Genomic DNA, 13,967 nt, shown 5'->3' with positions numbered 1-13,967 from the left:
AGAAAGATTTTAAGTTGCTTTTGTACATCTGAAAGCATAATTTAAGCATATATAATCAGTGGATACATTTATTTTCTTATTTTTTACTATTTTAGGGATAGTAATACAGCTGTTAAAAGTTTGCTCTCTTCTGTACTCAAGGTAAGAAATTACGAGTGACTTTCTACCTTTCATTAACTTTACACCATTATTTTTAACTATTGTATCTGTATTGAGTGACTACATTTCCATGAATAAATGATGGGGCAGACAGAGATGCTGGCACATCCCCGATGAGAGCAGTGATGCCAAACTTACTCTATAAGCAAAATACTTGCAGGGCGTTCTATTCTTAAGTTTATCCAACAATCACTGCTGTGCATTTCACCACTCACACTGAATTTAACTCTATTCCACTTTGAAATAAACTTTTAATTTTTAATGCCCTGTGTGTACTATTAATCAAGAAGAGTGGGCATAACAATAAGAATTACACAGAGGAAAGTTTGCTAAAATATGTCAAGAGTATTCCTGCATACAGTCATCCAAGAATTGAGGACCATGATACCACTTGTCAAAGGAGCAACAGCTTAGGTCTATTTATACTGAGAGAGAAATCTCTGCTACCTATGATAACGTAGTCTGAGGTTCTGAAAAGGATAGTGGTGCCAGTACAGTAAATGGTGATCTTCCTTTACAGTCTTATCTATATCAGTGTTAGAAGGGTTTTAACATCGGAAGCAAAGTACTTTAGTGAAGAGATCTCTTGGCTGACAGCCAAAAACTTGTGAGTGCTATTCTTAGAAGTGCATTATATCAATGTGTGCTTTTAGGCAAATCACTAACCCTAACCACATTACTTTCCTTATTTGCAAAACTGGGAAATAATAGCACTTTTGTATTTTTGCAGACTTCACTGAAATCCATGCCTCAAAAAGTGCTTAAGAGCGTTTGATATTATTACTACTGTTACTTACATTGCAGTAAAACTGAGAGTAGTCACTAGTTAATATTAAAACGATAGTATAAATTGTGTTTGTCTTCAAGATAAGAATTAAAGGTGTCTTTGATCTCCTCTTGTCACTTGTTAAGGAGAATATTACAAATAAAATACAAAAGATTGTACTTGTGTCCTGGACATTTGCCAATAGAAACACTGACATTTTGTTTACTTAAATTTCATTAGATGCTCCATATTACTGTGCAATGTTACTAAAAAATGCCTACAATTGTAACCTCTATTATTACTTGGTATTATTTCATAGTAGCGTATGGTCAAATTTTAATTTTTGTGCCCATGCACATCCAGGAATATCAGTGGAGTTTCCTGGTTATAATCAAAGTCACAGTTTGTTAAATTGAAAGTGAACTTGGTGATCTTCCCAGAAGGAAAAAGGATACACAGGAAGTGGGAACACCATCTTGAAGCATGACCACGGAAGGCTTACCCTGAGGCCTCTTTGACGTGCCCCTTGCAAAACACTACATAACTGAAACTCTTTGAAAACTTCAGCTGGGCCTTCATCAAAAGCTGATATTGGTCTCAAATACAAACAGACATTGCTTAGAGCAGAAATTTGCGAAGCAACCACACAGCGGCCTTAGCTTTATGACAACTTCCTGTGAGTTGACCTCACAAGTGATGGGTGCCAGTCATGGAGCAGATACAGTTTTTGTTCTGGCTTGTCATGACTAGCTTACAGACATGTAGTTATGTACTGGACCAGCCTTAATAAATTAGCATGCAATCTGCTGACAAGTGAGCTTATGTAGGTAGGGACAACAAACACTACTTGGGTAGATATTACTGTATCATGACTCTTCTTTTTTTTTTTAAAAAAAAAAAAAGAAATATCGTCTCACCATCTTTGAAAACTATGACTTTAGTAATAACATCATATACTACCTTTAAAGGGAACGTTCCGGAGATAAGCAGAGTTTATTGACTTATTCTGCCCTTGCTGTGTAGAGAATGCAATGGAAGCAATATAAGGTGCAGAGTGATGTGTTTTATCACACAGGAATCCATCAAAGAACTCTTCTAGAAGAAGAGCCCATATGCGGAGTAAGACAGCATGATGTATGAATCCCATCGCTGAAATCAACTCTTGGATTCAACAGTGCCATTTGAACGGACAAAACCATTATTTTCTTTAGCCATTCAAGCAAGGGAAACATACTAACTCAATTGCCAGCATAGCTACCAGAAGGAAATTGTGTATGCTTTTTAGTATTCAAGACCTTGCTCTATTGCCTTACTCATATGAAATTCAGCATCTCTTTTGAAAACAGCAAAACAATGACTTTGTCTCCATTTTAATTTGGAAGGAGTCCAAATTAAGCTATTATGAGAGATAAATGATATAATGAGAGTTGCATGCAATTTACTGAAAAAAAAAATGAACAAGCAAAATGACCTCTCAAATGTTTGCATTTTTCTTTTTTGAACTTACTGAAATTTTTATGTTCTAGGTAGTGAAGTCAAGTTTCATATTCAGCTTTCCTGTTAATGTTAACATGTACATGACAGGTTCCAACTAAGCAGAAAAATAGGACATTAGGATGCCAACCTAGCGTTCCGTTATTATCAAGAATAAATGAACTCAACTTAAACAGAGTTTCTATATTAACTATTTCCAGAATACACTCCTATGCAGAACACTGTCTCGTAGGAATTTGACTGGCAAATATCAGATATTCTGGCACTGAAAAGAAAATCTGAGAACCTTTGTTACTGAAGCTGTAGTGGTGAACAAAAATAGACTGCAAGCACTGGTGGAAACATGGGCTACAGGGCCCTGTGATCACAAACCTTCTGAGCAGGAAAGTCTGCCCGCTTATAGAAAAGGTCATCTTCAGTTTTGCAGCTCCAGGCTTTTAATCTTAAGTAAGCCAATCAGATCTGAATTAAGTGATGAACGTATTATGTTAATGAGCATAATTATGCTAATGAACATTCCTTCAAGGAATCTTCATTCTTGATTCATTAGTTAGATGTTACCATCTGAAACCAATGGAAAATGTTTTGAAAAACTCAATTAACCCCTCTGGGGTAATCTTAAGACCTTAACAGACTGTCTTCCAGTGCTACCTCTGTTATTTATTCCCAGATTTGTCTGTAGTCATCATTTCACTCAGAGTCCTCTGCCTTTTTAAACTTATTTTTCTTCTGACAGTTACTTCAACCCTGCCGGAAAAACAAAACAAAACAAAAATCTATAATCATGTTTTATTACTGCACTGCAGGCTCTGCAATCCAGATCCCAACAGTATCACCTTCTGAACAAGCATGGGAAAATGCTAAAACAGCAGAAAAGTTGTCAGAGCCTGCCTGCACTATTGACTAACCAGAGACTAGCTTGGGACAGGCACTATCCAGCCAGCAAATAGGCAGCTTTCTGCAGTACACTGTGTACTTCTTAGGGATGGCACTTACTGTTTGGTGCCAGTGTGCTCCCGTGTTACATTCCTGGTCCCACACAATTACATGTGTATCTAAGGTTGCACTTACACTCCCACCTGTTAAGGTAACACACAGGAAGTATCATGGTAAGCTATTAACAGCACATGTTTTTACAGGACAGTAGCCTATTTGTTCAGATGAATTCAAGTCACTTAAAAGTTATTCCATCCATGGCTGGTATTAATAGCATCCACACGTGTAACATTTATATCAGTGGACATAAATCAGCATCAGTCTATTAAATTCAAAACCACATCATTTCGGCTCAGCAGCTGACACTACAGGCTTACAAAAGAAACACTTAACATATACTTTTCCATGATGAAACGTGAGAATATGTCTATTGATGGTTACGTGTTCTCTACAAGAAGCCTCTCTGAGCCTTAAGGTTTACTTTCCATAATCAGCAGCACCTCCCCAGTGGGTTTTTAATATGTTTTATCAGCTTAGAGTTCCTGAACATCACACTTGCATGTGGAAAGGCCAGAGAATTGCCAGCTCTCGATCAGCTGCAGTGAAAGCACAGCTTTGTAGTCCCAAAGCCCTGACTATACCTGGGAGTGCATACATGGTATCTGATTGAAGTTACAGGTGTTATAATTCTCCTCTTGCCAGTGGGTCATTATTTCACTCCATCAAAAGAGAAAAATAAAACATGTGAAGAACTCTGCAGTGACCTGCTTAGTCCCACAGAGGTCACAGTAGAGACTGATTTATGATGACTGACAACTGCCTATGATTATGAAAATTGCTAGCCAGGACAGCATATATTACTGATGCCTGCTGAATAGGGCACAGAGAAATCATTTTCCCTTTTAGTATTCCTAAAGGTTTACTGTTCTTAGCTTTATTCAAAGAAACTTAAGACCCGAGGAAAACAATGCTGTGTATATAAACAGGGCAAACATTATGCTGTTATTTAAAAATGTCAGCCTGATACTTGATGTAAGGTTCTGACTTAATATGTAAGGCAAAACAAATGAGTTTGAAAATCTCTGTTTAGTGGTTTAGAAAATGGGATCTGAGATTGCTTTAAAGAAGGTCATAAAGACCTCTCAACCTCTCCTTTTATTTATGTTTTCTCAAATATATTGACTGGCTTGATGGTGCACCACAGACAAATATCTACATGCTTCACATAATGAAACAGTGTCATTACCTTATCTGGACAAACTCCCAGTGTAATTGCAACCAAAGTAAAACAGCTCTGAGACTGCAAAGAAGTGTCAAAACAGGAAATACAATAGCATAGACCTGAGATGTTTTCCATTTGCAGACTTTCATATAGGTGTCTTTTTTCATACTTTTAGCCCTATATTGGAAAGCATAATTTGATGATAGACGTGAAACTGTGTATTAGTTTTTATTTTGACAAATTCATTAGACATCACATAGCTTGAAAAATGAACCAGGAGGCACTAAGTCAGCCTGAGAAGATTGTACTTCATAAACTGAATTGCTCACATGGGCAACATTTTGGTGGAAGTTATAGATTTTCTAGCATATCCCTGATAGATAGCACTAATATAACTTCAATAAAAACTCTGGATATGTCAATATAAAATTTTTTCAAGCATCGAAAGATGTAAGATACTTCAGCTAATAAATTGGAAGATTCCCTGTTCCTCAAGGTACACTAACTTACACATCAGATTATAAAGAGTATTGAAGCCACACAGAGTACAGCAGGCAGCTGTAGGTTTGCTGCTTTTAGAAGTTGCACTAAATTGAATTATCAATATATGAAAGTAATAATTGGAAATTAAGATCTAGATGACCCTTTTTGTAAAAATGTTAGCATTCTTCAATTTTTAACTGTTAGATGATAGACAATTTTTCATAGCTGACATGACTGATAGACTGTATTTGATGCAAATAATTGATGTTCCTTCTCTCTCTTCCTAACACATGACCTTTCACTTACTTCCTTATATTGTTACCACTTCCAGATTGATATGGTATTGGAAATGCAAATGGTTATCCTTCTTCTGAAAAAAACCTTACAGAACCTGATGTAAGACTTCATTGGTTACAACTGTATGGGACAGGATTGTGTGTATGTATATATATATTTACATTTGTGGATGTTTGCGCATGCACACAAACATAAATACACAGTGTTAGAATTTCTTTAAGTTATACAATTATTTCTGTATCTTACAGTGACCTACCACGCACAAATTGTAACTGAAAGTAGCTGCATGATTATTTGTACGCATTCAACAACCAGTGACTGTAAATAAAAAGAAGATATGGAAATGCACTAACATTTGAATAATGACAGCTTTTAAAATAGAAAGAAGATGACTTGGAAGAAAGTTACAGTTTCAAGTAGAATGCTGGCAGGAATTTGAGACACTGTTTGGACTTGCCTTAGAAAAATCTTCAACTTTTAGTACAAAAATGTATTGTGGACAAGACGAAATCTAGAGTATCTACCATACTTTGCACACTATTTGATACTTTTGCAAGGCTTGAGAGAGACTTTCTGGCCAACAGTAACAAACAGATCATACAGAGTTTGCAGTTACATAATATTTTCCAAATACTACTGCACTAGAAACTAAAAAGCCATGTTCAAATGTGTCAGAGGAAATCATTGTAAGGCTCTATTAACACTACAGAGGCAAGCATTCAAGTCAGGCATCTGAACACCGTATGAGCAGTATGATGAACGTGCATAATTGTATGACCTGGGGTTAAGAAAAAGTACTCTTCTAAGGGCCCCAAACTCCACAATATACCTCAGTGAGAAAACTCTTCTCTTTGCTTGCTCCCATATTCTTGACTTGTAGATTCTTATATTTTAATTACAAGTATGTAGATAACTTAGAGTTTGTTGTTTGTTTGTTTGTTTTTTTCTGTCACAGGCAAATTTTCTGTACTTCTACGTGGTATTTGCCTCTATCTCAACAAAGTAACTAAGAAGTTTCTGTGAATTAAGAGCAGAGACAAATATATTACATCTCTTTAACTGATGAAAGCAGCAGATTTTCACTGATCTGCAGGCAGCTGTTCTGTGTTCAGTGGAGTCGGATGCCCATCATTTTCATTTTTATATGAAAAATGTTTCTTGGAAAACTCATTATCCCTATTCAGGAGCCTTAATATAAAATGAAATTGGTCAAAAGGATCTGAACACCTAATACACAGTTCTGTCATTCCTGTATGGAACTTCTGGCATAAAAGAAAACTGAGAAGGATCACTATTAGCAGTGGCCAGCTTTAGCTAAGCACTTCAAAATGCACAGAACTAGGCAGAGAATAGATGAAGCTTTATGCTGGTCTGACTGCTAGGGAAATGAATTTATGTCTTCAGTAGCATTTCCTTAGAAGAATGCATTGTGACTCCCTGTACACTCTGTAACACAAAGGGATGAAGATTTCTTTTGTTTTTGAGTCTCTGGTTTGGTTGTTGGTCAAGTACAACAGAAGGGGAAGAGGGAGTTACATCTACATGGTTGAATAAATAAAAAGTACTGATAAATACCGGAGTAAGATTTTCCCTTCTGTAAGAAAATGCAGTTGTTTCCATAATATATTCATTAAATGTAGAAATGTAAAGGGTGTATATTCTTTTATGTATTCCCATTTGACAAATAAATAACTGATTAATATCTGTACTGCATATTCTTCCAGAATAATTATTTCCTTTTGGATGAACTCAGAAAACAAGTCAGTGGATGATACTATACCTGTTTCCAGACAAATACTTGTGGTGAGAGCATAATTTCCATACTTCAGATCAAGAGAAGAATGTAAACTCATTTTTACTGAAAATCCTGTAGAAATTTTCTCTGTGAGAAGGTTAGATTGGAGGAAATACTATTCCTGTATAGAAATACTGTATAGAAATTGTTTTGAAGCTAAAAGCTCTTTTATGGCTGAAGCATTTGTCAAAATCAGGGGAATGCAGTCAGACACACATCAGCTTGCCTTATTTTGTTCTCCTGACCAGGAATGAAAGACAGATCTCTCTTTTTCTATGTCAGTCTTGCTTTGTTTCTGATAGCAGAACCATTACCTGATGGTCCAACCAAGGTACAATGTACAGGAATAATAAATTGGATAATAGAAGAGGTTAATAAAATTTGAAATGCTTGGAGATAGGGCCAGGCAGGAAAAAAAAAAAAAAAAAAAAAAAAAAAAGCTCTTCAAGTTCATGAATCTCCTTCTTTTGCTTTTATATTCTGGTAGAGCATTCCCAACCTGTTAAAAGGAAGCAATTATGGTAGAGGACCAGACTACATGGATGACCTGAACCTTGCTCACAACAGATGAGAAAAAATGACATTTTTCTCCTTTCTGAAAGACTTTTATAGCTTGTGAAAAGGAAACTTCAAGGAAGGTGGGGAGATTGAAGGCTGGACTGGTACGTATGGGAGGTACAGACTGGTAGGAATGTGAGACCTTAAAAGTGCCAACAATAGGACTCACTGTGTTAACACAATTGAAAAGCCAAAAATGTCAAATTGAGATGTGTTAGTACTAATAAATATATACATGTATGTATTTACGTATATGCATAAATATATATATATAAACCATATCACTCATGTTGACAGAAAAAGTAGGCACTTGTATGTGAGTGCGCATGCACTGGCAAAACTGCATCTGACAAAACAGGCACACGTTTTCTGGGGTACCTTTTAGTAGGCGAAAACTTCATCTGTTACATCATGAAAGAAGTTGCCACCAATTTAAAATTTAATCTCAAACTGATGCAAAAATAGTCCAGTTAAGACTTTAAGGGTGTTACTCAGAAATTGCATTTATTGGGCTGACTTGCTAAAGCAAAGTGAAAATATTTCCTAGATTTAAAATCTATACAAATTATTTTTGACATTACAACAATTAAAGATTTGTGCAGATGTAAAAAAGGAGTAATTGCTGAACATTTCATGCAATCCATTTTCCAGCAATTCCTATGAGGAATGATATGTTCCTTGCTGATTATGGGCTGTGAGTATGACCAGCCGGTTTCTTCATTCTAATTTCTCATTGCTGTGTGTTTCTCTCACAAACCTTCACATCTGCCTTAGTCTTGCTGCCCACTAGCATATGGTGCACTTGTGTTCTAGTTCAGAACAAGAATAAAGAGTTTTTTTTCCTTTGATACATTTTGTTCACCAGAACTGGAAGCTCTTCCTTTTCTATTGTACTACACCTGTAATGATCTCAGAACATATCAATTGTCTTAAAGTTTTTCCTTCTTGATTTAGTTATGTTGTGATATCTCTTATCTCCTATCCTAATCACACTAAAATTATCTAAGAACAGTATATAAAAAAGGACAATTTCAGTTTTCTTCTATACTGAAAGTATTTGTAGGTCTGCATGAACAAGCCTTGTCAGTATCCTCCATGGACTGATTTGCCATACTAACGTAAGAAAGAGTCCAAGTATCTTTACTTACACAGTTAGGTAAATGGAATTTGATTTGATTTGCAAATTCAATGCAAAATGGATATATCTGAAACTTAATTCTACTTCTACCTACTTAGACCTATAGGAAAATAAGACTGAATGTATAAATAGGGTTTTACCAGTATGTTTTAATGTCTGCTCAGTCACTCATAATAATGATCAACATGTTGATTCTGACTAAATGAAGCTGAAAATCAGATTTTCCCAATATATCACATCAGCATACACATCTGCTGATCAGTGTTAATTAGTCCTGTATTTTCCAATTTGTAATCTGTGGATGTTTTATGGGGATGTAAATAGTAACATATTAGCATTTATAATCTTTCTTTGGAAAGCTTATGCTGAGCAAGTGACCAATAAATTGCAGTTAACGTAAACATTAATCAAATTGAATGCCAGTATGGAAAGAGTCTCAAGTTTAGAGGGAAAAATCAACTTTCTGTCATGTATTTTATTGCTGAAGTGTAATTAAGTAAGATCATGACGATCTCTGAATATTCAATGACAAATAGATATATTTGTTTCAAGATCTGTGTGCCATCCTGAAGCGCTAATCACTTGACCATTAGAGTGAATGGATGCCACTCAATCTACAATGGTGAATTAAATTTCCAGTGGTTGGATGAAAGAATAAAAAGAGAGAGAGAAAAAATGCATAAATGAGTATGAAATGTTGTAATATGAGAGGTTAGTATATAAAGCCACAAAGTGATGAGTACTTCACAGAAATGTAATGACCTACATTTGGCCTAAACAAGCTATTGTATGACCATAAATGTACCATTATTTTGAACAAATGAAGATTGCAGATATAGTAGGTAAACAACAATAAATATAAAACACACAATCTGTTGTCATGAGCAAAGAAAGTATTTAAATATCAGTGCTGCTCTGCACTGCAATAACTTTATATATATATTTTTTTTCCCTCCAGCATTTATCTTGCTCTTATATGATATGCTTTTCCTCAAAAACAAACAAACAAAAAAAAAAGCCACAAACTACTGAAAGAAGTGAAGCTAAAACAGAGTATTTTTATGGATTTCCTAGAGTGCACATATACAACCTGGAATGAACGTACAGAAGGAATGTTTATCTTTAAGTTTGGCCAGGAAAATGAAGAATTGGAGAATGGCTCACAGAGAGCTCAGTTTGAACAAAGGAATTTCTCAAATAAGGTGCAAATAGAATAGATTATCTGAAATAAGAAAAAGCATTAAGTCAAAGTATGCTAAAGAAATTAGTGGACTTAAAATTTGGTCATCTATGAACTTACATATATTTATTCTTTAACTATATCTAATAATGGTATGATGATGAAGCGTATGCAAAAATCTACTCAGTTTGAAACACCCTCCTAAAGCTAACAAATATAAATACTTTCAATAGAATGCTTCTAATAAATTATTAGAGGAACACAGGGCAAAAAATAGAAGCAATCATCCTGAGAAAACCTAGGTGACCTGATGCTGTGCTAAAGGAGACAGCAAACTAATTCTTGGAATGAGAAGAGGCAGGAAGGGTTTCTAGACCAGGCATGGTAGGAGCACTAAGTGTTGAGGGGATGAACCCTGGTTCTCCACCACCAAGTGCTGACTACCAGAAAGGTATTGCACATTGACAGAACCCACAAAGTCAGTGTGCCATAGCATCCTGTCTTTGGAGAACAAAACTAAGAACATGTAAAGGGCAGAAATAACAGCTGAATTTAAGCAGACTTGAAGCTGAAAGCAATGTAACAGAATTGAGGTCATACAGAAAGGTGGATTACATATTAGAGCCTGGAAGTCTCATCCTACCAGGCCAAGCAGCATTCAACAAAGAAGAATGAGGAATAGGAATTTTGGGGTTTGTTTTTCATCTTTTTCTTGTTTTCTTTCTAAATAAAATTGACATATCTAGAAAACTGAAAGCCAGGCAGACTGGGCAGCGAGAAATATTTTCCTGTGTTACATTTATTTTACTAAAAAGCACTGTTGCTCAGGCAGATCCTGTACTACAAAAATATGCAAAGTTTTTGCAAAAACAAAGGTATGTGGCAGCTCTTCTCACTATAATGAGTGAGGGAGGGACATTCTGAGGAGATGAATGAAGTATGGGTGCCTTCTGCAAAAAAAGAGCTGTTTCATTCCTGAACTACTATCTACTTTCTAAGTAGGTTGGTCTCCTGATCAGAATAATCTTTTTATTTTTATTATTTCTATTTCCTTTTAATCATTTTTGTGAAGCCTATTTTTACTAATATTTGTTCAGTTGCAGCAATAACCACCAAAAGGTGGTTATTATCTTTTGAATTAGTGTGATGTTCTATAAAGAAAGAGGAAACATTTCTGTCTGCAGTAAAAACAGTAGAAACACAGGAGGTTTTAAACTGCTTTTAGTACGATAGCAAAGATTTCATGGGAAGGTAACTATAAGCACCATCAAGAACAGCTCTGACCTTAACACATACCTCAAAGGACAATTAGGTTTAGCTCTGGAGGGTTTTTATCTTTAAACATCTTGCTGAGTAAAAACTCTTCCTACAGTCATCAGACTGTACTGACTTTGTTACATGCCAAACACAGTATTTGTGGCTGCAATAGAGCACCAGATATTTAATGTTCTTGCTGTTATGGCATATGCATAATGCACAGCTTATGCAACTTTCATGGGTTTTTCTTTGCTGCACCCTTTAATCTCTCTCAGAAGACCTTTGTGGTGTTATTCTTTATTTATTTTACATAGTGCTTGCACCCATCAAGGATAAACACAAATAAAACTTCTGGAAGTTACCAGGCCAGTTATCTATTTGGAGACTTGGTTAACTTTGAGCACTATATACAAAACATATGCTACCAATCATGCAAGTCACAGACCTCTGATGAGGTGAAACCACAATTTTTCATACGTAAGTATGATGAAAGAGGTAAGTTTCAACCAGCTAAAGTGCCCGTGAATAATAACTTTGTAACAAGAAAGATTAGGCCTGACATGCAAACATCTTTTTGTAAAAAGAAACTTTTTGATCAAGCTGTGAATTTAAATGCAATAACTGAAAAAAAAAAAAAAAGAAAGAAAGAAAAAAAAAAAGATAATAGAGGAAAAATTTGTACAAGTTGCAAAGACCATTCTCTCAAAAGGAGAAAAAGATGAAATGAAATTGCCCTGTATTCCCTGTTAACAATTTTCTCTCCAACATATCTTAAGTTAACTAGCCTGAGGTATATCCTGTGGACACAGCAATGACTGCATGCACACCGTGTGCGCTCAAGAATAGCAAGTAAGTATGAAGTCGTGGAGTTAGTAAGGACTAGTAAGGACTTCACCACTAGGCCTGAAAAAATGAAGAGATCATTGTGATGTCCTTAAGGACCTCTCCTTAAGGACCTGACAGCCTGAGGCAGATAGGAAGGACATCACACTGATGAGGTAGAAGTGTTTGTGAAAGCCCTAACAATGTTTTTATTTTTTTATTTTTTATTTTTATTTTTTGCTTTTTACAGGAGAAACTATAAGCTCATTAAGAAATGATAATCATTCTGTTCCTCTCACATAACATGGAGAACTGTACAAGATGGAAGAATATTAAGAGCTATCACAGAGTACTATACTCTAATGAGGAAAGCTCATGCTTCAATTTCCTGAGTTTGACCTCTGAAAAGGCACTGAGCCTCTAGGAATCAAGGTGTTTTTTTTTCTTTCCTTCTGTGTATTGAGTTCTTCATTTGTTCAATGGGGCTAATATAACCTCTGTACCTTCTGAGAATAGAAACGTTAAAGACTGACTCAGTTTTATGGTAATGGAAACCATTTTGTAAGCAAGACCAAAAGAATCTCCTCTGAAGACCAGTTACAGCCAGAATGAGATAGGTCTCTTTCAAATATAGCAAAAACTTTCCAAAACAGAGCATATAATAAATGCACTAGTTTCCTTTTTCTCTCATTTTAATCTGCAACAATGAAAAATATTCACTGTGTTTCTTTTCACTACCATTTCCTTTTTTTCCTTTGTTTTTCTTTATTCCTTCCCACTCTCATTCCATTCCCTACTTTTATAATTCCTTTGCTAATAAACAAATAGTCCACTCATCTAATTCCTTGACTTCAGTGTGCTACAAACCAGCATAAGGGCTGCAGAATTTGATGAATGCAAGACAGAATGGAAGCAGAAGAGAAAGTACGATACGAGGAGGCGAACAGCTCTGGAGTACTGAGCTCAGCAGGCTAAATACTACCGCCCTGATAAGCAATCTCCAAAGGTACGCGTGTACAATGCCGACAACAGTCTGAAACTCTATTGCTATATTTACATTAAGGCACAGTAGAAGATGGGGTGACAAAAGCAGCTGCTACTGAGGACTTGACATTCAAAGCACACATGTTTCGGAAGGTTTATCCTGGACTATCTTTAGGCAGGTTCTGTGGATGAGCATTCATTGCGTTTCAAAAAGGTCTGCGGCTTGAGGTTAAACAAAATGGAATCAAGCTCACGTGCTCTGGAATTACACATGGTGTGAATCCAAGCAGAACAATTAAAAACATCCAGGAAATGAGCTTTAAAGTCACCTTCTTTTCTCCAAATCTAAATACTGATGTAAGTGCATCCTATGTCATTTAAAATTCTCTTGACTTCACAAGTATTCCATGTAAATTTCCCAATGAATTTTTGGGAAATGGACCTTAATGAAAATTGATTTTTAAATAAAAGTTATGTTGTTCTTATTGGAGAACACAGTGATTTGTAATGTAATAGGAGGTTTTTATGTTTTGTTCAGACTATCTGGATAGACAAGAAGAATGTGCATGTAGGAAACGTACAGTCTGCAACACCTATAAAGGTTACAAAAGTGTACAAAAACATCTCTTGAAATTTAAAATATTGTTGATGAAAGGAATGCTTTTAAACTTTTTAGAGGAGCCACACATGACATTTTACCCTTTAAAGATGGGAAGGTAACAAGAACTTTTCTTCCCCAAAATGTGGAGCACGCTCAGGTGAAGCTGAAACTGAATTTCCAGTTAGATCTCTGCTGCAGCTTACAAAGCTACCTAAATCGAAGTGACAGTCCAGCCAGGAACTGAGAAATATGTCACAACAAATTCTTTTTAAATA

General features: G+C 35.7%; 1 protein-coding gene and 1 long non-coding RNA gene across 54 annotated transcripts in view; one reads left to right on the top strand and one right to left on the bottom strand.

Moving 5' to 3' along the window:
- The window catches only part of LOC107056831, a 274,267-nt gene that overhangs the window by 70,378 nt on the left and 189,922 nt on the right, over positions 1 to 13,967 (bottom strand). The gene's annotated exons all lie outside the window — the stretch shown is intronic.
- LOC107054313 overlaps positions 1 to 13,967 on the top strand; it is a 209,996-nt gene that overhangs the window by 174,293 nt on the left and 21,736 nt on the right. For 19 of the 49 annotated variants that reach the window (XR_006931166.1, XR_006931168.1, XR_006931167.1 and 16 more), the window contains 6 exons: positions 96 to 141; positions 2,001 to 5,498; positions 7,082 to 7,160; positions 7,640 to 10,050; positions 11,600 to 12,539; positions 12,963 to 13,113. Coding sequence is in view for 4 of the 49 variants with exons in the window: in XM_046899559.1 (XP_046755515.1) it covers positions 7,640 to 7,723 (84 nt within the window). In the remaining 45 variants the exon portion in view is untranslated. The other 30 variants (XR_005862906.2, XR_005862918.2, XR_006931159.1 and 27 more) reach the window with 20 other exon arrangements.

This window comes from Gallus gallus, chromosome 11 (genome assembly GCF_016699485.2).
Source record: "Gallus gallus isolate bGalGal1 chromosome 11, bGalGal1.mat.broiler.GRCg7b, whole genome shotgun sequence".
Lineage (NCBI taxonomy): Eukaryota > Metazoa > Chordata > Aves > Galliformes > Phasianidae > Gallus > Gallus gallus.
The sequence above is the reverse complement of the archived record's forward strand: the minus strand, read 5'-3'. Positions and strand labels throughout refer to the sequence as shown.